General features: G+C 39.1%; 1 protein-coding gene and 1 pseudogene across 1 annotated transcript; one reads left to right on the top strand and one right to left on the bottom strand.

Annotated features, from left to right (window-relative positions):
* Positions 1-4,425: 4,425 nt before the first annotated feature.
* Positions 4,426-22,577, bottom strand: LOC146484738 (schlafen family member 13-like). The gene is made up of 6 exons (XM_085104468.1): positions 22,475-22,577; positions 20,466-20,616; positions 17,697-18,700; positions 16,486-16,590; positions 8,490-9,222; positions 4,426-7,950 (listed from the first exon to the last, which is right to left on the bottom strand). Exons 2-6 carry the CDS (start codon positions 20,588-20,590, stop codon positions 6,966-6,968), a joined length of 2,952 nt encoding a protein of 983 aa, XP_084960594.1. The 5' UTR covers positions 20,591-20,616; positions 22,475-22,577; the 3' UTR covers positions 4,426-6,965.
* Positions 22,578-23,537: 960 nt separating this feature from the next.
* On the top strand, positions 23,538-24,390 carry LOC146484737 (uncharacterized; annotated as a pseudogene).
* The last annotated feature ends 2,520 nt before the right edge of the window (positions 24,391-26,910 follow it).

The following is a 26,910-nucleotide window of genomic DNA, read 5'->3' as shown; positions in this document are numbered from 1 at the left end:
GGCCATGGCATATGAGCCATTATACCGACATGCCCGAGAAATAGAGACCATTAAATTATCTTCTGGTTGTCCTTGCAAAGCGAAATCAGCGACATCTAGTAATATTCCTTGATTGTTGTTAATAAAACAATTATTCCACTCGCCCTTGGACATCATACTCAGTGCCATTTGTCGCTGTTGTTACTTTACCGACAATCAATAGCCGGCTGTTTAAATAGATCATTGGGTCTAATGGTAAATGTCGACATCGATGTAAAATGCAAGATTTATGACAGATCCTCTAACTGGTGTCTCCAGTTTGTTGAAGCAGATTTCAGCGATTTCTTAATTTCTGGACGTTTTACCGCAATTAAGTTCCCGTTTTCCGTTTAAATCAATCGTTTACACAAATGATCGATGTGAAATTAACATGATGATCATGTAAGGTACAGTTACTTGTCGCTAACAACGACAAATCTTTTCCGATAAACTGTGGGCCATGTGATGTGGGCTATTTTTGGCATAAAAGAGGCTTATTACAGCGATTAAAAGGCTTATAAGCTTGCAGCTGAATATATTGAATAGCTCCAGGCAAGGTAATTATGAACGCTATCTTTCGTCAGTTGAACAAAATTTATAAGATTTCCAATTGATAGAAAGCAAAACAAACATACAAACAAATGAGCAAAACAAAAACAAAAAAAGTAAAGGGAAGGAAACTAGTAAACAACAACAAATAAACAAACAGAGACGAGTAAACTAAATTATCGAGTAGGAACTCGAATGTTTTTAACTGTTAGAAGCAAGAGATGCTAAGAAAGGAAACTTTCCCAAGCTAAAACAAAACAAACAAACAAACAGACAAACAAACAACAACAACAACAACAACAAAAAATCCGTATGTCGTAAACTAGGGTGCTGCGTGTTTATATCATGAGAGTCAAAGGCAGAAAAGTTTACTCCTTCCAAAAGAGAACAAAGTGTTAAGTTAATCATCCCCCGATAAACATGAGGTAAAAAGTGATTACAATCTACACCGTCTAGCCACACTGCGGACGAGAGGACCGCTTGAGCATAGTTGCTGGGGTAGCACTAATCTGTGGAACTGCAGACCGCGGAACCGCGGAACCTGCGGAACCCGCTGGAATGTCGGCGCTGTCGAAGAGTACACTGAAAGAACTCTTTGAGAGAAATACGCTTGTTTAAAAAAGTGTTATTTGTCTTACCAAGTCATCCTTCATTTTCAAGTTTAAAATCCCCTACACGAGGAGCTGCCCGTCACATGCGCTGGCTTGCAGACACTGTTTACCAGACAAGAAAAGATACTTCACGAACTGTCTCCATTGCATCAAAGAATCGTTGTTCACGCCATTAATGATGATACTAGACAGATTAACCAATGTTATACATCCTCTAGATTTTTGTGTGTGTTTGGAATTTTGTCAAGAATCCGCTAATCTACGTGAAAATGGAACGAAGCGAAGTTTTCTCATCTCTCCGAGTGACTGTTCCATGATCCAACCCTTCTTAATTATCTCGACTAATCAGCATTTCGATGATGTTGCAAAATCAGCCGAAATTTTTATCCTTGAAGACAAAAAGAAAGTCAATTAGGAACAATGAATTCATTTCCATCAGTGAAAATAAAACAACTTTTTTGAATAGCGACATTTGCTTTCAACTAAAAACTAACTAGGTAAGTGAAAACAAAACTAAAAACCCTTTGTTTTTTTACACGTCCCTTAGAACGTGCGATTAACAACAAGGGTTATTAATCGATGGCCGGAATAATGGTGCATGACACACACGCGACAAATGACCTCTTAAATTTGTTTTCTTTTCCGGTTTCTATGTCCGTCAGTAAAACGTCGCTAAAACAGTTATTTTAAGACATAGAGACGGACAGGATTATAAGCAAACCGCAGACGCTTTGACCGTGCATGTGCTATATGACTCGCACGGAATAGCACATTGAACTTAAGGAACCATATGATTAAATATTGCGATTTTGATGCCGACAATGGCCACCTTTAAAGGGTCATCTAGTACTATCTGTCTCTACTGCATATAATCAGCAATAAATCGGGCTGTCAATTGAACGTTTATTACGCTAAACACATCGAGCTATATTTTATCTATAACCTTACTGTTTTTTTTTTTTGCGATCGACTTGGTTCCAGTATTACTTTGTGGTAGTTAACTTTCATTTCCATGGTCTATGAAGAGTTTGTTTGCCCAATTTATTACTTTGTGGTAGTTAACTTTCATTTCCATGGAATTGCTTCTTGACCAACAATAAAAAACGCTGTACAGATAAAACAAAGTTACTTTACATTGCACGGTAGCTTTATCCTGAAGAGATCAGTTATCTGATAAACGGTAACCCACAGTAATGCTGGTTATTTCCGAAATAAAAGAGGCGTATTATGGTGATTAGAACTCTATTTGAACTCGCACTTAACACCTAACGGGTAATCATAAAAACCGTCTTTTGTTAACAAGTTTATAGCAAATAGCGTGAAAATTTCAAATATGAAAACATCGGATTTTTCCTGAACACTGAATACCTGACAACTCTAAAAAGCAGGCAAACAAACAAACAATCAAACAAAGAACAACAATAGACAATATTAAAGTCAAGCAAATTCTCGAGATACCGTGCGAGCAGATTACACTTCACATTGAAGGCGAGGCGAAGCAAGATAAAACCCACAAAACAAATAATGTACGAAAGGTCACACGCCAGGTTTTCATCCAGAAATTTAATAGTTAAAACAACAACATACTGATTGCAGGGCGGAAACTACGGCAAAGGGCAAATAGTTCAACTATCGAAAAGAGAGCACCTTAAAATGATGCATGCCTAAGCCAAAAAAGAAGAAGAACAGAGAAAACAGAGATGTCTGCCAAGATTATTTACCCCCAGGCTGGGATAAACTAAATAAGCTTAGATACAGTTCAACATAGGCAAGCTATAATTAAGACAAAGAGAGATGTTGGCTCTGTTTGGTTAAGAAAATAATCCAGTAAATCCATGGAACAGTGTGCCTTTGATTTCACGCGTCATGCACGTGCTGCCCTCGTCCCCAAGCACAGTTTTGCAGACTTGGGAAAGAGGTTGGCACGTGCTCATAACGTCATGAGGCTAAACAACTCATTCGTTGTCAGGAGAACGTGAAAGCTACAACTATCAAGACGGAACAAACAAACCAGAAAAAAAAAGTGATAAAGAGAGCAAAGGAAAGCAAAGATGTCCCTTTAATATTCTTCTGATACTTCAGTGCGATTCCAAAATTCTCACGTTCTCATGCTATTTTAATCTCGGACAACTAATGCTTAAGATATGCGCAAGTATTTGCGGTTACTTAATCCGTCGCCTCGACAGGCAACAATCCAATTATGTTTGAAATCACTCAAAATAGCATGGGGTGCAAGTGAGTCAACATTGTGTTCCTGTGCATGGCGACGTTTCATGAAAATAAAATGAACATGAAAGAAAGCCAAGGAGTGAAATGTAATCATGATGAAAAACCATGAAATGTAACTCTCTTTTAGCAGTCCTTACCAATCGAAGACTTCCGAATCGTATAACTCACCTTCGTTTCCTTACTACTTCAAACACATCATTTTCTGAGATGCAGTGTAGATGTCGGTTTCATTTGGCCTGATAGTAGCCCTTTTGTTCCCAAGATTGCCTGTTTAGAGCCTATTGCTGTTGTAAAAAAGGTAAAAGAAAAAGTTAAACAAATTCATTTCTACACGGTTAGAACTAGAAGCTTTTGGGGGCCGTGTACATCAAACAAATATCTTGAACAAAGGGACCAGAAACTCCTTAAAAATCCTCCTTCACTGGTTGGCTATTTACAAAGCATGGCCGGGGATTGGAACAGGGAGCTACCATGAAACAAATCGGTCCAGCTGGTATTCAAAGAGGGGACTCCCGGCGATATACCCGCGAGTGGTAGACAAAAAAATAAATAAATAAATAAATAAAAAAAAAAAATAAATAAATAAAAAAAAAATAATAATAATAATAATAATAATAATAATAATAATAATAATAATTAATAATAAATAATAGGCAGTCATATTGTTTCGCCTAACACTGAAATATTTATTTGATGTTCTTTAAAGGAATTTTGAAAGAAGAAAAGACTACTGACAAGTAAACGGGAAAGATCCCTTTAGGCAGGTTAAAAACAGTTTTCGTCAGTTCTATAATAATTCTAGTTTTTTACTACTGCGTAAGGCAACAGGGACCTTAAGCAACGACGACGGTGACGGCAACGACAATGCCGCAAAACAATAGGTGGGTTCACACTTAAGACTAAAATGCATTTGAAGTGCATAGCGTGAACCCAACGTTTTGGTTAAATGAGCAAAACAATCACTCTGCACATGCGTTTTACATTTTGCTACATTTCTTTACCGTCCTCTGCAACGACGGATTCAGCTGCATTGAATGCGTATAAATCTAATAAGATTTATTACTTCGTGAAAAGAACGCAAATAGGTTCTTCTAAATACATTAAAACTGTGAAAAATATACGAGTAAAAGTGCTGGTATTTTACAATATAATTCCTACGTTTTTATTCGGCAGCCGGATTTTCATTGCTTTGGGCCGTGATGTAATTCAACTCTATAAACTTTAACAAGCCATTTATCCTCACTTTAAGTACTTTAAACTAAACTACAAGGAAACTAAAAGGACTGAGTCTTACCCTTGGGGTAACTCAGTTGGACTCAGATTTAACCGCACCATACTATACTTTATTGGTCTGAAGCGACCTTGTTTAAGTCATCTGATAAAATTTTTCTAAGTAAAAACTAAATGGAATCTTCCGGCCTAATGAAGAAAATATGGTCCTCAGCCCAATGGTTAAATAAAAATAGATAACCTTTTATTTATCCTCGGCAGTGTTTAGAGCACAAGTGCCAGTGAGGCCGAGCGATAAACTTCACAAAAAAAAAATTTAAATTGAAGCAGGAGGCAGACCAGCTGGCTATTAACAAGCGTGTCCGAGGAGTTGAACTTGGGGCTACCGAGAAATAACTCCAGCTAAGCAGTCAGAGTGGGACATGAACGCAGGACCACCGGATTTCAAGTCCACTCGGCCACGCTGCCTCCCTAATTCGAGAAAGTTTACGTGGCCAGGCCACAAAACCCCTTCTTTTCAAAGAAATTTTCTTTAGGTTATTACCTTTCTTATGATACATGAGAGTTCTTTATACAGTTGAAAAAATCAATACACTCAACTGAGTCCTACACCACCTCATACCCAACACTATGCTTCGCGCCTCATTGGCTATGAGCTTATGTACGACTCGATATGGTAGAATAATTGTTAATTTCACACAAGTCTGTAAATCATTTAACAACTAAGTTACATTTTCTCGTCCTTAAAACTTCCTATCCTTTTAAAACCTACAATCATCGCCAGTTTTTGTTAGGAAGGTTACAGTCAACCCAGGTCACGCGTGAACAATATTTTTGAAATTTGAACGGAGTTTTGAAATTTACATGTCAGTTTTGAAAATCGCCAACGAGATTTCAGAGTTCCCGTATAAATTTCCCTAGCTTATTGACGGTATAAAGCTATGAATTTTTCTTTACATTGCAAAATTGAATATTTCAAGAATAACAATTGTTTCCTCTTCCAAGTATTTTAAATCGTTTCTTCAGTTAATGCGTCTTTTTCGGAACGATTTCCAGAGAAATGTCCAACATTCCATTCACACGTCGGACATTACAAAGAGAAATTCGAATGTTCATTTCATTCTTGGAAATACTGTTCACGCGTGACCTGGATTGACTGTTAAAAACAAACCCGGTATAGCAATTTAAATTAGTTACGTTTGTTTACGCAATTGTTTGTCGTTTTCCCCACCCCCTCTTCAATGTTGACTTCCCCACGAACAATGATGCGTAAGGATTTACAGTAGCAACTCAACATTGATACAGGGGAGGGGAGAAACGTGAAGGCAGGATAGACTTCGCAATCTTCCCAAGATTTTTGGCGGTGATTGTAGTCGCTTGAGCCAGTTACTAAGCTCCTCGCCAAAGACTCCTTCCCAGGCCTAAAAGAAAATTTTCTCCGTTACAAATCATAACGCGGTGTTAATTCCCAGTTTCAATTCTTGATGTCTTAAATTCTCGGGAATCGTTGTTGGAAACAAACCCTTCACTAATCGTTCTAGGTGCGCTCCATAATATTAGCTTATCAGTTTTGTTACCATGGCAACATACTGGGTTCCAGTCCTCCCTGATACTTAAGGCTTTGCTGGCCACCTTTGGCATTCTGTTTTGATATTTGCCAATGGTGCCTCATCTGCATGATCCAGCAAGCGTATAAATATGTTAGGTCGAGTTCGTGGCCTTGTTAACTGTTTTTCAACCTGAAAATCACTAAATATTGAAATCAGGTTGGAGGGGACTGGAAAAGAGTGAGTTGCCATGGGAACCGAATTTTTTATAGCCGTAGGTGTACTGCCTTTAGAACTATTAGCCTGCCAGGTTTCAATGGTCTCTGCTGTAAATTGACTGAGATAGCTCTATTTATATACTTGATGTTATATTGAGTTGAGAATACGACGTCATCAGTCCTCTCATTTACATATTTTACACATTTTTCAAACGTGAGTATCTCCGGAACCAATGCAGATATTTAGAAACGGTAAACAGCGTTTTTAATCTTTCCTAGAATTCTATGTGATAAAGCTTAAAATTCAAGAGGTAAAAATTTGATCATAGTAGCACTTTGACTGATCAGAATTTCATGATATACGCCAAAAATGTACTACACCCATTTCTTGTGTTGACGCTTTGCGTTTGCGTTGCTCGTGTGAACCAGCCCTTAGAGAGACATGCGTGAGGACGCTATGTAAATCACAATAGCCATGCACTGATGAGAACGATTGACTTGGATTAAAAAAAAAAGAAAGAAAGAGGATTTGAGAGAAAACACTTGAGTCAACTATCCGACAGTTAATCCAAGTGTTTTCTCTTTAATCCCCTTTTTGCTTCTTTTTCCTCTTCTAGGACAATAACTTTGATCATTGCCCGAGTAACAGCACAGTATAATGATGCTTCCCTTAGGCTGTAGGGTGAAGCAGACAATGATGCCATTATATCTATCAGGATAACGACTGGCCTCTCTAGTCCGCTGTACATGCGGAAAGTACTTAAAACGACATGTCTGGAATCGTTTTCCTCTGCTTTATCCATCCAAGAACTAAGACCCAGCTGGCTTGGATACATTTTTGGGATAACGTCTGCCTTTCCATATAAAATGGCTATGTCTCCTTCGCTGTATCCCTCTTCAAAAAGCATCTGGAGTTCTTTCTTCAAAGCGGATATTTGTTGACCCCTTGGGTACCTCTTAACATGCCTTTGTTCTCCTTCAAAGTCGTGACCCATTTCGATTTGAGCAGCAACATCTTCTCTAAGGAACGTTTTGGCATAGTTGCAAATATTTTTGGAATTTCTAATGACTTTTGTCAGAGTAAGTGATGGATTCTGGGCAATTGGCGCTGGTATGCCCGTTCTGAATCGATGATTTACTTGATTACTGTCAATAAAAAGCCACAGAAATCCTGGGTCGTTTTCATAGCATCTGCTGGAATGAGAAGCAGGGCCCAGATCATCAACGGAGTTAGAATCTGAACTAGAATCAGAATTGGGATCAGCGCTGGTGTGTTGGCCGGAATCAGCGCCAAACGTGGCGCCTGGCTTTGAATCAGAATCAAGGCTTGCGATGGAGTCTGAATCGGAGTCGTCTGGTAAGGTGAAATGGCCGGAGTCTTCTCCTGAATCACTGTAATGTTGGCGAACCAGCTTCCTTGCCTTCTCTAACCAGTCTCCGTCTTCCTGCCTAAAACTCTGGACCTCATCCAGGATTACATGCTTGACTTCAGGAAATGGATGGTTCATGAACGTTTTCCGGCAATAACACTCGCATATGGCGAGTTTTCTAGAAACATGAAGAGAGAATTGAAAAATATCCCTGTATTAGTTGGCACCATGGGAAACTCGAGTATCTCGAGATGCGCAGAACGTATGCGCAGTAACAAAAGTAGGCACCGTCCTAAAGCTTTCCTGCTACCGTCTATTTAGCCTACGAGCTGACGTCTCCTTTTTGCTTCACTTTTTCCTTCCTTTAAGACTTAAAGACGGACGAGTTACGACGATCTTATACCTTTAGCATTGTGTAACGAGTACCACGCAGTAAGGTTAGTGCTCTCCAAAGCTTTTCCGCGCCATTTACTCGCCCGACACTGCCCAAGTTGTATCTTTTTCAACTCAGCGCACCGCTAGCACATTGTAAAGGTTCATTGTCATCATACGCCCCAAAACACTTACGTTACAATTTTTAGTGTAAATTTGACACATCCTCCAGTAGGAGTATCGCGCTGAACCTAATAAATAACGTTCCTCCGTAGGAGGAAGCTTCCACTTTGATAGCAATTAGCAAGACTGGACAGACGAGATACTGTTATAACGTGAAATTACCTTATTTCCCGTCGAATTCCAAGGTTCTCACAAACATACAGTATGTTTGCATCAGTGAGACTGGGGTTACGACGACGGAGCTCTCTGATAAACTCCACGGCCACAAGGGTCTTTCCTGTCCCAGCTGCACCGTTTATCCACAACTCTCTATGCCTGTCAATTTCTTGGTAAAGCAACTGAAATTGCTCCTTTGTCAACATGTTAAAGAAACTGATCCCCTGCTTGTTGGACAGCATAGAGGGTTTCTGTGCTAAGACAATCACCAAAGATTTAAGAATTTCATTTAGTTTTTCTCTAGGAGATTCCAGCTGATACTCCACCGGGTATCGCGAATCAGCAGAAAATTCCACCTCAACCTGCACTGTCACTGCACGGCAGGGCACCACATGGGGGGTGACGTAGAACTTTTCATGGCAGCCTCCATCAGTTGCAAGAGCTGTCTTTAAGGCTCTTGCTGTTGTTTGAGCATACATGAAGGTTTCTTCCGATTCACTGTCTGAGAGTGTGAAAAGGTGAAGTCCATTCATCTCTCGACTGAACAGAAGCAAGTCACATATGACCCCATCGTCCTTGCTACCATGCCCTAGGCAACAACGCCATGAACGAGAAGCCACAAGAAGAGCACGATTGCGACCATTTGAGCACCTCTGCTGGATCTGCTTTATAACCTCTTTAGCTCTGTCTGGGAGGTTTGTTTCAAAACCTTCAGGGGTCACTGGACATCCAGCCTTGACTACAAATGTTAGTAATGACAAAAAGAAAGTGAAAAAAGTCAGAGTTAAACCAAATAATTTTAACAGCATTCTTCAACCACCAATGTACAAAAAGAATTCGAATTTTTTTATGTACACGTTACCATGACAACTTAAGGCATATTTCTTGAGTAGGATAGCTGTGTATTGTTGTACAGTCTAAAACAAGTACTTCACTTGAATCCATTTGCCAAATTTTATTAATTTTACTCCAAGCACTACATGTATTGTAGTGCCCAAAGTCACGAGAAATTGATCTGAATCTATACACCAGAAATTAAATAAGTTGAAATTTTTGGGGTGTCACCATAATGATGCAATTAATGTCAAGGCTATTGAAAGTCAATTTGAGTTCATAACAAGGCCCTACAAGGTTTTATTAATGAAGATGTTATCAGTATTTAAGTGAAGTTCAGTTGCTAGTAAACTGTGATTCAGACGGTTTAAAGTCCCCCCACCCCCCCCCCCCCAACATAACCTGGTACTGTAAAAGCTTTCCCATAGCCCAAGTGACTGATGTTTGACTACTGCTATGGCTGAGTTTGAGAGTTTGACCTGACAACTAATTTTCTTGGAGAAAAATTTTTTCTAGGTAGATGGGAGCTTCTGGGTACATGGTTTTTGCTTTGTGCTTTTGTTTGGATCCATTTTTGTGCCATGTAAAACCGCCTGACCAGACTCTAATAGGGCTGTTAGCAGTCCCTTTCTAGTCAGTCAAGTGGGCAAGGAAGGTTTTCCCTCATTTGATTCACTTGCTTGAGCTGTTTTGCTCTTTTCAATCACCTAGTTACATGTAGCTTGCCCTCTTAACTGTCAAGAAGAGACTGCTAACAGTCTAGGAATGATTGAACATAATACTAACAATTTAGCTTCAAGCTGTAATAATAGGTAAGGTAAACTTTATTTTGCCAGGGTGGCCCATTCAGCAACGAGGCTGATATCCAGAGGGGCCCTGGACTAAAAATATAATAATTAAAAATACAAGACATCGTAATAATTTAAAAATACCAGGGTCATAAGCTCCTGAAAATACAGAATAGAATTTAAAAATACAAGCAATAATTTAAAAAGTATAAAATATAAACAAGCACACAATAATTTGTAAGAACCTAGTGTCTATAAAATTTAAAAAATTGTAGGTACCAATATTTTATTGAAGCTTTGAAAGAAGGAAGTGACTCGCTGTTTTGAATACTACAGGGTAAGAGGTTAAAAAGAGAATTGTGTGATCAATATTGTATGATCATAAAGATTATCCTGTAACTTACTGTCCACTAAGCAGCTTTAAGTGTCAGTGGCACTGCATTTGCTGACAACTTAGTGGTAAGTAGTGAAAAAAGGCCTATTAGTTTTTATTGGTTACAGTTACAGCTTTGATTTCTTGATATATTTAGTGGAGTGTGCCTCAACTTTTTGAAGGATTTTCAGGATTTTCAATAGAATGCTAGGCGAGGAAACCTCCAACACCAGTGCTCTAAATTAAAATTATTCCCATGTTGACCTAATCCATAATGCTGGCAACCTGAGCCAAGGCTCAGGTTGCCCTGATGCCACACTGCAGCACTCTCACCAAGACTAGGCTTGAAAGCTGGACAATGGGAATTTCAATTGGAATCCATTTTTTCTCCTGCATGTCTCCCCCTACAGTACATGTAGGTGGCCAAGGAAAAAATAAGAGAGGTTTATTGAAATCACATATTCGGACTTGGAAGGGAATTACAGTCTGAAATGTCAGCCGTCTCGTCTCCTCCACCTAACCCACAGGGGGCGCGGGAGAGAGAGACGTCTGAATTTCGAGCGTTATGCTGTCATCTGGTGACGTCAAGTACTTTTGCAATATGGTAGGTAGTTTTTGATTGGTTCTTACCTAATTGAAATAGATAACCGTTTCTTATTGGTCCAGCCTCGGAAAAGTTATTTCATTTCGGCGGCGAATAAAAATTAAAATAAAGTGTTGACAGGCCAGACACAACTCGTAAGTTTGTGGTGTGAAAAGTGACTTCTCGTTTAACGTAGTTTTGCTAACACGAGTATATCTCTTAAGATTTTCCTCTTTGGTATGAGATAAGCGGGAGGCTCTTTCAACATTTCTCAAGCCCAGGGGGGGCCAGCAGCGAGGCCTGGATCCGAGTTTACATGATCACCCCAGTTAAGAAATTTGGCAGAGCGAGACTAAGTACTGATTTTTTGATAAACAAACATGGCGGCGATTTTATGTGAAAGCGCGGCTGTGCGGATTCGCAAACAATTTAACTATTTGACGTCCAAACACCACTGGAAGGTTTCGGTCGCTTTTTTACCTGAAGTTTGGTCATCAAGAGGGATCACGGATGCAAATTCTGCAGCGAAAAACGAAAATACTGCAACCAACGACTAGCTGACCCCGGAGAGGATCAGTACAGTCAAGTTACTCTCTCAAAGTGACCACTTCGTAAACAACCATTTTGTTTCTCAGTTAAATACTGTTTCAAGAGCTCTCTTGTAAGCGACCACCACTCAAATTTCTAAGGGACTGCGACCACTTTTTATGCCAGAAATTTGACATACTCTTTTTGTTTTCTGTTTCTGGTAAGCGACCACCCAACAGATTGGGCAATTTTATTCGCGTATGATCTGAGTAAATAATTTCTCAGAAGTAACAAGAGTTAAATTATTAATGATGCTACCCCGGACAACTGACAGTTTACAGACAGAGAAGGTTACTATAGGTGGTTTTCACCTCACACATCGTCACGCAAGTGAAAAAATAAAATCCTCAACCATTCAATAGATAAAGTCAAGAAATTTATATGTTGTAGAAGAGTGATACATAAACAACGTGTGAAAGCCACAGGGCTGTGCGATATCTCCTAATCGAGTTATTCGAGAAAATGTACCACGGAAAATTACAGAGTTTAGTATGGGACGCCATGTTGGTGCCCCGTCTGATGGGCACCAACATGGCGGCCGGAAACCAGCAAAAACATCTGGAGTTTACCTTGGCTATTTCAAAGCCTTTCTTCTCTCTGCTGAACTTTCACACATTGACATTAACGCTTCTATTACATGTTAGCTGATCAGACCTAAAAAAAAAACACGAGGCGAATCGATGTTTTCATGTACGTGACATGTTTAGAGCAGCAATCCTTCTGTCACGCACTGCGCAAAAATCTAAAATTCAAACTGCTCTATTTTCAAAACAAAGAATGCTATCCTGCTGAAAACAAGCAAGCCGATGGAAATTTAGATTTTCTTATATGTGATGAAGATAAAAACCCAAAATTGTGTTTAGTTATGAATTTCAGTTTTTATGACGTCATGTGAAAACCAAGAATAATTAAATCTGTAGGTAAATGGGAATTGTTTCAGTGATCTGTTCCAAAATGTTACACAAAATTTCGTCAGAAGAATGAATAGATGTGAAAAAATCAAATAAATTAGTTTTTATCTGCCTAATTTTAGCTGCTAGGGTAATATTTTTAGGTAATCATTGTATCAGTCTAGCATTAGGCTTATTTTGTTGATCTTTCCCGTAAGCGACCACTTTGTTGTACACCAAGGGTTTGTCGCTTAGGAGAGAGTTGGCTGTATCTAGATCTGACACATAGTTCACAGGGCTTAAGACCTGCTCCTGTAGAAATTGACTCTCGCGAGAGGTAGTAAGACTTCTCCCATTCCACTTTATCGTTGTCTTCCCTATTTTTTCATTTATGTACACTGTAGAATTTCCTCCCTTTACAGCAACTACCCACTGAGAGTCAACAAACTGTGGAGGTTCTGGTGATTTAATTTTTTGTTTTGCTTTAATTAGTTAAAATGTTACTATCATACCTCGACAATCTCTTGCAAAACGGTGAAAAGTTGAGAGCTAGGTGATGTAAGCAGCACTTTGCTCTTCAAATTTGCCAAGTGAGCCACAAAATTAATATTGACTTTTGAATTCAGTTTGTATGCTTGGTAATAAATCTCATTAATTTAAAGGAAGAGGTGAAGTAACCTTTCATTATTTTAGATTTTGTCTATCATACCTCTGGGGTGAGAACTGAAACATAAAAGAGGCAGGATGCTAAACAGCAATACTCCAGCCAGTCATTACACTGTGCTAGTGTGTGAAAATGTACAGTAATTGCATAATTTACAATATGCTAATTACACTTGACTATGTTACACAATATGTACCAATTATTAAACAATATTGCAATATGTTACAGTTCTGATGTATATTGTCATGTACTGATGACATAATTATACTGCAGAGTAATGTGGTCAGCTGGGATAATCCTCGAGTTTTTAGAAACACTTCAGTAATCAAGGGGTGATAGTTTAGATTGTCTTCTTTGAAATGGCGGTTGCATACATAGAGAAACCATGGTTGATTTGCCATCCCAGGATCTATATGGTACTGTACCTCCCTTGCAGTTGGGTTTTAACGTGTATTCCCAGTAGCCCCATTTTGACATATTCCACCAATGGGGGAAAACCACCATACCGATACAGGTGGTCATGGACATCTGTATTAAAAGGTGACAGGTGAGACAATAATATTTACATGTACCTTCCAAGGTTTCTGCACATGCATGTGGTTTCTGCAGGATCTCAGTGTATTAGTACATTGTTCACCCGGTGCTACTGAACTCAACTTTCCCATTTTTTGCACAAGAGAATAAGGACTTGAATGTCTTTTAACGTAAGTTAGGGCCTGTTCACATGGAGGTGGGGGACCCCGGGAAGGTGAGGTACCCCATCTACCCGGGGTCAGAAAAAACAGGCCTTCACATGCAACCCCAGGGCGCTGGGGTGAGGTTTAAAAAGCTATCGCGTGGTTGCTAAGTACATATATCAACAAAGATGGTGGATGGAAGACACTTTTCGTTTCGTTGTTCTACGGGCACGACTTCACCTTCATCCAAGACCGGTAGATCAGCTTGGTTATCAGAATCGACAAATGCACCTTCAACTCCTTCAGAACTTTCTTCAATGGCATTGTTGTCGATGTTTTGAAGGTGATATCTATGAAAAAGCTCGCCACGCTTGTACTGAATTCAGAGACAATTGCCCGGATGAACATCACCCCACCCCACCTCCAGCACTCACATGGAGAAAACTCACCCCAGCTAAGCGGGTTACCCGCCTTGGCTGACCGGGCAACCCGCCTCGGTGAGGTACCCCACTTCACATGTGAACACGATCAAGAAATAAAGAGAGATTGTATGGAGAGATTGGTAACCCCACAAGGCGGGGTACCTCACCTTCCCGGGGTCCCCCACCTCCATGTGAACAGGCGCTTAATCTCCCCGTACAGACAAGAGACAAACACCCTGGCAACCGCTCATACAAACCTGGTAGCTCTATTCACAATAATGTTAAGCAATTTTCTTCTGAGATCTTTATAAGCTATCCTTTCCAGTTGCAACATTTTCATATCTAAAAATTTCTTAAATACTCAACCCTTTTTTCTTGTGTATGCATTTAAACCATTTGCGCATTAAAATTAACCTTACAGGAATAACTGTTGTCACGCGGCATTTAAACAGAAGGAGAATTCCATGAAATAAACATGCTGTTTCATTTGTAACTACGCTTTCAACAGTTAATTCGCATAAAATGTGGGACAAATACTTTTAATAAGCTTACACTAAAGTTCCAAGCCGATCTTGAGAAATAAGCTTACATTCTGGGCTTTCGCGATGACGGTCGTGGAACACTGTGTGGTTTCTAGTTTCTTCAGAACTGAACAAGAATCGAAATTAAAATGTACTATTTTGTTGACGTTCAATATCTTCCTGAGACGACGAAAACCATAATCGTTCGCCACATTACAAATCATATTCTTCACCACATACACTCCCTGATAAAATCTCAGCTCAGCTGAGAACATGTCGCTCGCAATTTCAATGCTGACGGCTCTACTAACCTAAAACAAAGCTGGCACCTCATTCCAGCCGTCTTGATTAATCGTAGTGTTCAAACTTCGTACTACCGCAAAAAAACATGCTAACAGTAAATAAACAATAACTGAATACGACCGCGTTTTCCACTGTCGAGTCGCCACAGACAAAATGGCATGAACCTTTCGCATTTCGCGCATGCTCGTTACGGTTTTTGAATGATTGACAGATTTCTTTGCTGGGGCGATCATGTCTTTCCCAAAAGCAGCAAGATCAAAGGTAGCTGCCAGCCCTCCCTGCTCGAGCCAATGGTTGGTTTCAAGATGTTTTTGAGGTTGATTAGACAACACCAAGTGGTAAGTTGTGAAGAAGGGAAGAATTTTATTTCACACTTTCTCGTTTTGTTGTAAAGCTGACTTCTGTTCAGTGAATTTAATCTCAGAGGTTATTTTTTTAATGAGATTGTGTTGATAGCCTCTTGCCTGAAGGCGCATTTTGAAGTTGGTGATATTGTAATAGAATGATTTCACTGAGTAGTTGGTTCTCAGAAGTCTCAGGGATTCTACAATCAAGCGGGAATCCTTGACAATCGCTCGCACTTTTAACCTACAGAGACTTTCCAGTACACATTTTTCTTCCTGCCACCCACCGGGGTCAGAAAAGGACTCATAAGAAATGAAGCCCTGAGACTTCTTAGAAACAACTCCTCTGCAAAATCATTCTATTATAACATCATCCACTTCAAAACGCTCTTTTGGGCTAAAGGCTACCCCCACAATCATTAATCTCATTGAAAAAATAACCTCTGATTTCCACAGAACGAACGCTGGCTTTACAACAAAACAATAAAGTGCAAAACAAAAGTCTTTCTTTTGTCACAACTTACCACCCGGCATTGCCTAACCTCAAAAACATCTTGAGGAGCAAATGACTTTTAATTCAAAACCAACCATTGCTGCGAGAAATATTCAAGGAGCTACTCTTATTTCATACAAAAAAAAAAGTCAAAAAAAGCAAACTATAACGAGAAGTCACTTTTCACGCCAACATAGTTTTGAGCCACAAGGACAACCAAGCACAACAATGTTGGTAAAGTTTACATTGATTTTGAAGTTAAATGCTAATATTCCTTGCAATATTACGTGTACACCATTTTAATGGAACGTTTCAGTATACATTCCCTTACAATTATTTCAAACTACAAATTGTCACAGTTTGTGTGCCACATCGTATTACTTCATAGTTTCTTCATACATTTATTGTCAGCTATGCTGTTTTATAATGGATAACAGTGGGCACATAGTGTGTGTGGTGAAGGGAGGGGGGGGGGGGGGGGGGCAAATGCAAGACACTGATTTTGACAGTAAGGTCAAATACCTGAAAAGAAAGCATTCCTGATTTCTTGAACAGAACCTCGCAAAGTCAACAGAGGCCCCTTTAACATCTTCAACATCTGGAACTTTTCCTGCACTTCCTTCTTTCCTTTTAAAAACAAAAATCAGGAATTTAAATTAGAGCCAACACAGTCAACCAAGTTTCACAGGCTGAAACTGATTTTACTCTGGAGAAAATTAGTTTGAAACTGAAGTTTGCTCTTTAGAGTTCTGGGCCCCGTTGTTCGATAGCCGATTAACACTATTCGGCGATTAAAAGTTACCCAAGGTTTTCATCTTATTTGTTTAAATGTTTTAAAAGCTAATTTCAAGCTAGAGGTAAAGAAAAGTCTTAGTCAAAGTTGAAGAGAGAGAGAATCTTTATTGATTAGTACTTTACATTGATTAGCTTCTTATAATCAGGCTTTGAACAACTGAGCCCTGGTATGTTTAAATCTTCGAGCAAGCACCCAGGCAGGGGTGTCAATATTAATAGTAATTTAATCTTTTCCAAATCATGGCCAGATAGACAATTTATCTGAAGGGCTCTATAAGGCATATGTCCATCAGTTTTACATCTGTATTTTTGTAATGCTAAGAGTAAATGTCAGTATAAATCAAAGAAATCGTGGCCATGGACAAAAAAATTGATTTCGCTCATACTTTGTCAGTTTGAAGGCCTAGGTAAGTAAGTGAAGGATATAAGGTTAGTTTTTTAATATATTCCATATAACGGCAAAAAACCATGAAAAACAGTCACCATACCCGAAGCCTGGATTTCACCACGCGAGAACCTGAAATTTTACACTTTTCAGCTTCTCGCTGCAAAAACATTAACATAGCTGTGAATCTTTCTTTAGTATAATTTAATACATTGATTAATCCTCAGTCAAAAAATAGTAATTAGTTTTATCTCTGCTTGTTTGTGAGCGAACTGAGCTCAGATGAAGTAGACACACTTTTCTCTATCACGCTAAAGTCCAAAATAATCCAAATTCAGCGAGAAAAAAAGCTCACCGATAGTGACACAAATCCTCTGATACTTTGGCAAAAGACAGCACAGTCATTGACTTTTAGGTGTATGGTTTTGAATCTTTAGGATCTAGAAGAACGTTTGCACGAACACAGCCATAACGTAATAATCATCAATGTGCATGAGTCCATAAATAAACACATAAAACAAAGATAAAATTTTATGTTCATTTAACAACCAACCTTTACTTCTATTTCCAGTCCCACACAGCATCCGTTTTTTCCAGTCCTGAATATCAAGGTGACGAATCACTTCCTCCTCACCATGTTCAGGTGATGTCGACAACTCAAAACTTGTTGGACATTTTACAAAAATGCCTCCCAAGTTCTGCATCCCTGCGATATAGACGATAATGACAAAACTGGAGTGCGTGCCTACAACAGGAAAGAATTTGATATCCCAATGAATCTTTTGTTTGGGAGTGAAAATCCAGCTCCTGCTCATGTCATTAACAATGGATTCCACTCTTTCTTCTGTTTCACCTTTGCTATCCTCCTCCATATTCTGTCCAACCACCTTTCCTTCATCCGTTACCCCAAGCAGGATCATCCCTCCATTTCCATTTCCAAACGCTGATATGTATTTCTGTAAACTTTCAAGTTGTGTGCTGTTATTATTGTGCAATATGCCATTGCGTGAGGGAAAATGTTTAAATTGTAGCTGTTTAGTCTCATGAAATGTGAGCACGTCTCCATTGTGGAATTGTTCAGGCAGCAAATCCACAGGAAGTTTTTCAAGAGGAACTTGAGGGCCAACATTCTTAGAGTTCTTAATTTTCTTGCCAGAAGTGTTCTTGGACAATAAATCGAGAACTTTGTCATATGTAGCTGGTAATGTTTTTGCATCAAAAGGTACAAATAAATTATAATCTATTGTACACCAATGATTTGGAGCCCTCATGAAAAGAAACACCTCATCACCCTTTACAACACGGTCAAAGACATCGCCATACGTCGATGGACTAATCATTGTTATCAATTTGTCCTCCAATCCGGACCAGAATTCGTCCAACCGTTTCAATGGAAATGGAACAGTTGAAAAGTCTGTAATTTTCATACGGACAAGGCCACCACCAGAATTGAGGACTGCACAAACTGGCTTCAGGAGAGACTCAATCATGGATGCTTTAACTTTTTTACTACAAGTTATCTCTATAGGGTGACTAAAAACATTCTCGCAAAAAGGTCTGTAGAAAACAACTGAACCAAAACATAAATTACAAGCTCAAGATCGTTGTTATCCTGGAAACGCCAGGTCAAAAGTGTGGGAAAATTTTGGTTTTTATCAAGTGAAGGAAGGGCCCAAAACAAAGGAGAACTTAGATAATTTATGATGAAGGTAATCTGTAGGCTCTGCAGAAAGCAATACGCCAACAAAGGATTGTGGCACGTGTGTTTTGTTGATTTTGTGTCAGTCTCACTTGAACTGTTGCAATGTAATCTTGAACTTAATAACATGCACAGTCTGAGTTTACTAAGCTTACAACATGTTTAAATGCTATTTTTTCTTAACTCTTATACAAGTTTAAATTTGTTCATCGTAGGAAATACAACCAACCTGCAGTTTCATTTGGATCACGAGCACAATTTCATTACTCAGAGACACAGCTGAGTTTGTAAATTAAAGAACACTGTATTGAGTTTATTCATCCAGTTACAGCACTGTAACACACTTTTAGTAGTGATGTAGCTTTTGTCAAAGTTGAAATCAAAATGATTACTAATAAGTTGTAATAACATTAAAAACAGTTTAAAAACTTTAAGCTATCACTTTGACCTCTATGTAGGTGAAAAATACATGGAATGCTTATTAGTAGATTTTTCCGATTATAATCGATGATCAATCGGGTGGGGCAATCCGATTATTTCCGATAATCGATTGTGAAATCTCAACCGATTCCTACTACTAATACATCTACTTGTACACTGGATTACAGAAAGGCAAATGGCTTAAAAACAATCATAATTGAAGAAGAGAGGGTTAGGTTTTAAAAAGTTCTGCAAACGTGCCTGCTGCTGTGGAACACAGAGCTTCAACGGGTAGATCATTTATTAATAATCATTGGTACGTTGATTATAGTTTACAGCAGAAAAAAATTTAGAGCAGAAGCTGTGATTTAATTATCAAATCACTCCATCGCAACGAATGTATAACCAGCGCAGTGTTTTCAACAGTTTGTATAGTAGGAGCTGGGTTGAGTGTAGTAGGTATTAAAAATGTTGAAAGGCCCAGGGGGCCTTCTCCTCTAGGAGGGTCTGTTTTTAATTTCTACTGACTCTCGGAGATGCATTTCCCCCATTTTGAGTGACTTGAATTGCCTGCTTCACTGAGTTTTATCTTTTTATTGATCATACTCGTTTGTGTGATTTTCAAGCAGTAGAAAGCTTCACAATGCAGGTGAATGAAAGTTATGGATGCCGAACATGTGGTTTATTTGTTGTTAGTTTGCTCATGAATTAAACTTTTTAACTTCTCAATTACACATCTATACAACTATCAACTTTTCTCGTTTTGTCTGTTTTGCGCACTATAAGAAACAGGTGAATTGTTTGTTTGTTTTGCTTATGTGTGAGTGTTTTTACTCTACGCCAGGGCTGACTGTTTTTTGAACTGCCTCGATAGTTTTAACAAAATTATGCCCTCCATGTTATAAACAAGTAATCCCAATTATGAGTCCTTGTAGAATTAAGGATTAATTTTCACGCATATTTTCAAAGTTTTTGCAAACGTGTGTTTTTATGAATACTTTGACCTGAGAGTATTAATGCAATTTTAGATCACTTTCAGTAGTTTCAGACAATTTTATTTTTGAAACTAGGCGTGAAAATTAATCCTTAATTCTACGCGGCCTCAAGTGATTACATATACAAATGTACCAAGTTTCTTCTATGTGAAAATTAAGCCAGCAGAAAAATATTGATTTTTTTTTTCAGCAAATATACTTCAATTACCTGTGGAATTCAGTTTCACTGACATCTTCATCAACAGAAATTTCTGAATTGTCTTCATTATATAAAGGCAGAACATCTTGCAGAGGTAAATTGGAATTCTCATCTACTTCCATAGGTTCTTCCATGTCTAAATCCAAGTCCACACTGAAACCTGAGAGTGTAAATGCAATTTTAGATCACTTTCAGTAGTTTCAGACAATTTCATTTTTCACATACATTGTACATAGACATGAGCTTAGCTCAACTCAGGAATGTTCCCTGCCCCTGCAGTGCAATATGCGCCATTGTTGGGGCGCACGCAAAGTGAAATGGATTTGTCTTTCCCGCAAAATTCATCTTGCCACTTAAAATGGTCATTCGATAAAAAACCTTAACTATTTTATTCTGCTTATTATTAGTTAAGTCAATTTCAAATACAATCCGATCGATCCTAAACACATTAACACTTCTCTGAACACGAAACACCTTTCCTGGTTAGCTTATCGCCTTCATTGATGGATTTCTAGACCGCAAATTTAATCATTGTGTGACATTAAGAGAGGTCCTGTCGCGAATTCCTGAGTCAAGTTAAGCTCATCATGGTAGCTAAAATAGTTCTACAATAATTAACCTGTGTTGAATTTCTCCCTAGGGTTTCAAATAGCCTACTTGGCACTGTTACAGGAATTTTGCTGTATTTTGCTGTGTTAAAATAGTTTGCTCAGACATGAATTGCTCTTGTAGGGCTGAGAAGAAAATATCACTTGCTTTCTCAAAAGAAGAAAAAACCCTTATAATCAGTTTAGAGTTTTCCATAACATAAAAACATCATGGCTGTCTGCCATGACAATGTGTGAGAAATCGCACCACGCATATAATAAACCTAATAATATTGTGAAATTTCAAATTTGCTTCAAAGTATAAAAGGACAACTTTTCTGTGTTCAGGGCAACTTTTCCTTGGCAGCTATGGTAACCATGTCACTGGGACAGATAGCAAATGTTCTTACAAAAAATATTGACATGGGTCTGGCATTGTCGATTTTTTGCGCCAGACTGTGTTGGAGTCGATTTCGTTTTCACGGGGATGACACAAAAACTGTCAGTCTCCCTGCCTCGAAAAGTTTCAAATCTATCATTCGCCTCCCCTACTAGGGATAGTAATTCTGTAGAACTTCAACACGCTGCTCTAGATCTAGCTTAGTGCATCAGGGTGTAACATGTTGATAATTTCAAAAGTCGATGAACATTGATTGTTTTCGATCGAATTCGAAACAGTCAAACTTATCAATCGACAAATATCGGAAAAAATTGATCGTAAGATTTCTAGTGATTATCGATTTAGATTTTCAATGTTAAAATTCGATTTGATCGATTTCAATTAACAAGTATCTGAATATGAAAAAGATGTATGGCGGGAGATAAGACTGCGGTCGAACGCGGACTAACGAAGGGAGAGTCGATCAACCATAGCAAGACTTGATTAATTAAACCCGGATTCAGTACACTGTATTAAAAGCTAAAACAAAAATGAGCTTAAAGGAGGAGCAGCAAAATAACTCTACTCACATCAAATCTAAAAAAAACTCTTGAACGTCGATTGTTTTTCGAAAAACGCAGCTCTGCAGGTAACATCAGTTCGGGTTATATTACAGGGGATACAGGGAACGAAATCGGGCGCGATCGGAAGGTTTAGCATGGCTGAACGAAATAACGTTAACCAGTTCTCAAGGTAAACAGCCTATTCTACGAATATTTCGCAGCCGATTGAAAATTGGCCAATTTCTGTCAACAACAATCGAAAGTCAGTTTGAAATCTTGTGATTATCGACTTTTATCAACAAATTAAACTTGCCGATTGACAATTATCCACAAATAGCTAGCACTATCGACTATGTTTCCGATGAACGATTTCGATCGACATGTTTACTGAGTGCATCAAGGACAAAACGATTTCTCCAGAGTCTCCAGAAGATCACGAATGGTTTATAATACTGGATAAAAAAGCAAAGCAAGTGAGGAAATTCTTACCTTTTGTTTCTTACCGTTTCTTACCAGTGAGCAAGGGCATAATTTCCGCGGAATTCTAAAGCGCGAAGGAAATCCCAAGATGGCTTCTTTTTGTGATGTGGTGATTCCAAATCCGCGCCAACCTCGTTTCTAAGTTTGAATGGCAGGGCAGAACAACCGATCATTGGGTGCTTCATTGGGTGAACGCGAGAGAAGGAGTGGTCCGTGGATACGAGCGGGAAAGAGCTTGCAGCCCAGGATGTCTTAGCCTCTCCCGTAGGGCGAGAGCTTGCTCGCAGGCTAAGGATGTCTGGACCTTTGGCTCCCTCCTAATAAAGTCTGTGATTTCCTTTCCTATAATCTGGGCTGAGAGCGGTCTCTCTTTCGCTCGAGAATCCGCGGGGAAGCTAAGAGCGCAAGATATTGGGGGGGGGGGGGGTGGGGGAGAGTAGAAAGTGTAGTCGCGCGCGCGAGCGGCAAAGCTGCGAGTAGCGTGGACGCCGGAAGGCGAACGAAAAGAAGCTAAAGGAAAGAGACTGCTCTGCTTTCATACAGCAATTGTGAAGCTCTTTGACAGTTTGTGTCAATGACAACTCCGCCAATTTTTTAAATGTGATACTCCAGTGATTTGTGTTTTTATTTCACGCCCTCGCATATAATCTGCGGGTTGAATGCAAATCTTTGAAAATCTCGCGTAATCTCTTTAATTTTTGCTCGCCTTCCAGCGCCCACGGTACTCGCGGCTTTACCGCTCGCGCGCTACTCGCCACCACGAATATCTTGCTTTCTTCCCCGCGGATTCACGGGCAAAAGAGAGACTGCTAGTAGTCTATACGTTGCTGCCTTTCTTTTATTAAAATAAATAAATAAAAGTTTGAATTTTGGCCATGATACTACGACCAGAAAGGCATGCATGTGATCATGAAAGACTACCAAATAATCAATAATATACTTCTATTACGCGTATACGCGTGTTACATAGTAAGATGCTTACACGCGCATCACAAAAAGGAAAAACAATTTCCAATTTAAAGTGATAACACTAATTACAATAAGCATATTTAAAATCGTTATAGGTAGATAAATGACAATAGTAGCTTATAATAATAAGAAGAAGAAGAAGAAGAAGAAGAAGAAGAAGAAGAAGAAGAAGAAGAAGAAGAAGAAGAAGAAGAAGAAGAAGACGACGACGACGACGACGACGACGACGACGACGACGACGAAGAAGAAGAAGAAGAAGAAGAAGAAGAAGAGGAAGAAGAAGAAGAAGAAGAAGAAGAAGAAGCCTGACGTGGACCCAAAATGCAGACTTTGCGGCTGGTTCGACGAGACCATTGACCATCTGGTCTCTGGCTGCCCTGAACTTGCTAAAAACTGAATACATCCTCCGTCACAACAAGGCAGCTGCACACACGCACTGGAAGATCTGCAAAGAGTTTGGTATTGAGGTGAAGGAACGATAATATGAACATCAACACAAAGCTGTCACCGAGAAGGACAGCGTCACCATTCTGTGGGATATACCCATCCACACAGCTAATAGGGCGGACATTGCGCTAAAGAAGAAGAAGGATAAAACCTCTCTTCTCATTGACATGACTATGGATATCGATACCCCTCGACTCCAACACATCAGTCAAAACCACAGAAAAGCTTAACAAATACAAAGACTTGGAAATCGAGGTTGAGCGAATGTGGGGATCAAAACAACAACCGTCCCGGTGGTTATGGCAGCCCTTGGCACCATCAAGAAGGACATGGAAAACTACACCAACAAAATCCCTGGCAACATCAATATCCATGAACTCCAGAAAATATCTCTTCTTTCTACAGCCCACCTACTAAGGCAGGTCCTCTCCCTCAAGTAGAAACCCTCTTTGCCTCCCTACGTTCATGGGTTGGACTCGGATGTTGAGAGGGAAAATCACTCGCAATTACACTAGTGTATCTTAGACAATAATAGTAATAATAATAATAATAATAATAATAATAATAATAATAATAATAATAATAATAATAATAATGGGAAATAGACTAACTTTAGTATATGATAAGTAGACTAATAGTCAAAGGTATGTAATTATGTAACTGCAATTAAGAATGATGTCTCTGGGCCCGGTTGTCTGGTGTTGGATTTACAACAAGTAAATCCTGATCTTTTCAAGTTGAAATTAAATGTGAAGATGTTACCGCTGCCCATAAATTGTTAGGGGAAGGTTATTACTTGTATAAGTTTGATATCAAGAGCGCTTATCACTATCTTAAAATTTTTGAGAGCCATCGAACCTACCTGCATGGGATTTCAATGGCTGTATCAGGGTAAACCCACATATTTTGTTTCTAATGTGCTACCTTTCGGCTTGTTTACCGCACCATACATTTTAACAACAACGTTGAAACCTGTGATTGGTTATTGGAGGAGTTCGGTGTAAGAGAATTTGCCGATGTTTTTGGATCGGACGGTCTAGGTGGGAATCCTTCCAAGCAGTGTTGCCTCTATAGATGCTATGGCAATGAAAAAGAGATCTCACCAAGTTAGGCTTTGTTCTAGGTATATTGAGACAAATGAGTTTGGGAACCGTCCTTTATTCAGACTTGGTTGGGTCATGTTTTTAATATGTCTGAAAGTTGCTTGTACGTGACCGAAACTCCATTTCATACATCTTGGTGAGTCCCAACGCGATTACAGCCAGACGCCTAGTGAAGGGTACTGGTCCCATAATACATATGACGAAAGCCTTTGCTTTTGCTGTTCATATCTACACCAGATACATGCACTGCAACCTCTTTCCCAGGACTTTTCCCTTCTAATATTGCCATAGAAACCGGGGCTTCTTGGGATTCTATTATTTTTTGCTCCCCAAAGGTTAAGGAAGAGCTGCTTTTCTGGCACAATAATGTGAATCAGTTGAATGGTAGGAAACCGGATTTTTGACGAGCCCATGTCTTCGATTCTGTTGTTTATTCCGACGCATTAGAGCAGTGTTATGGAGTTTATGTAATTTCAGGCAAACAAAATCTCGTATGTCAGGGGAAGTGGATAGGCAATGAAAAGGGGAAGAGGTCCACCTGACAAGGGCTCAGAGCTGTCTGCTGATATGGCGGAAGGTGAGCTTAGCAAAGCCACAGGAGTGTTAATTATATTTCTCTGGAAGGAGCTTTGTTCTGGCTCTGTCTTGCCCGGATGGAATTCACCAAGCTCAATGTGTTGTAGACTGGGTTGGAGACCCAGAATCTCACTGACAGCCACGACAAAGGGTAGGGCTCCTAATTCTTTATTCTATGGAGAAAAGCTGAACTTCAATCTAATAGCCTCCTGTATAAACTGGCAATCTGTTCAAAAAGGAAGGAGTGACACGGCGTTTTGTTTGTCAGCAAAAGGTTTGTGCGAACATCCCAATGCCAATGAGGGGTATCCTTTGCCAACGGGTGGTAATAAAACAATTATGAAGGCCTCAGGTGGCTTTTCTTTGCCCACAGGCGGGAACAGGGGAATTGAATTCGAAAGGTCCTTTATCTTATTTGATTCCTCTTAGAAGATAAAATTTGCTTACGGGCGGTAGTAATACAGTGAGGGGTCGAACAATCGTATTGGGATTATTTTTTACAATGGAACTTTTTTGAGGTTACGTTCTAGGCCGTTGGACTTTTTTTGGTCAGGGTCTAGCCTACTATGACTTTTTTTGGGTATAACATTTTCATGTCATTCGCACATCCCTGTCAGCAATTTACCTGAGTACCCAATGTACTGAGCCAGTTTTGAAAGAAACTTAAATTTTTGCACTTCTTTTATTTGGCTAACAATCGCCAGAATTCCTTAAACTAAAACGTAAATTTGTCATCACGGGACAACACGCAGTATTTTGAAAGTTGATCTTTCTGTCGGGAAAGCAAATTTTAAAAACCATCGGTGATAGTACGGGAATGGGTGTCCGAGGATTTTAAGAAGTAAATGTTGTTTGAGTGTTTATCTGCCTTATTTTTGTTTTCTATCCTGTGGAAAAAAATTCGAATATTTTGTAGACTGATAGCAAGGACAAAATTTCCAAAAATTAAGCAAAATTAGTTGCTTCTATCTCTCATTCGATAACATATACATTCGATAACTGCGATCAGGCTCTATTTATATTTCTGTAGATCTTTTTAACCGTTCGTGTAGGAAACTAGAAACGAAAAATACCGGTACACTTGAGCGCGCGAGCAGCAAAATACTGAATGCTGCTAAAATTTAAGCTGATCACGGCGCAGGTTAGTTTTTTTATGGTCTTTTTTTTCTGGGATGGCCCGGTTAATTATAGGAGAAGAGAAGTTACCAAGATCTTTGCTTTATCTTAAATTGCAATAAAGCTAAGCTTATTGCAGAAAGAGCCTTTACTGTATGTCAAAAAATGTTTTTGTGAATAACACTATGAAGTTTCAGTCTGTACGCTCTGTTTTAATTTATCCGCAAAATTCCA

The sequence above is a fragment of the Pavona decussata genome, unplaced genomic scaffold, assembly GCF_977016875.1.
Source record: "Pavona decussata unplaced genomic scaffold, jaPavDecu1.1 SCAFFOLD_31, whole genome shotgun sequence".
Taxonomy (NCBI): domain Eukaryota; kingdom Metazoa; phylum Cnidaria; class Anthozoa; order Scleractinia; family Agariciidae; genus Pavona; species Pavona decussata.
The sequence above is the reverse complement of the archived record's forward strand: the minus strand, read 5'-3'. Positions and strand labels throughout refer to the sequence as shown.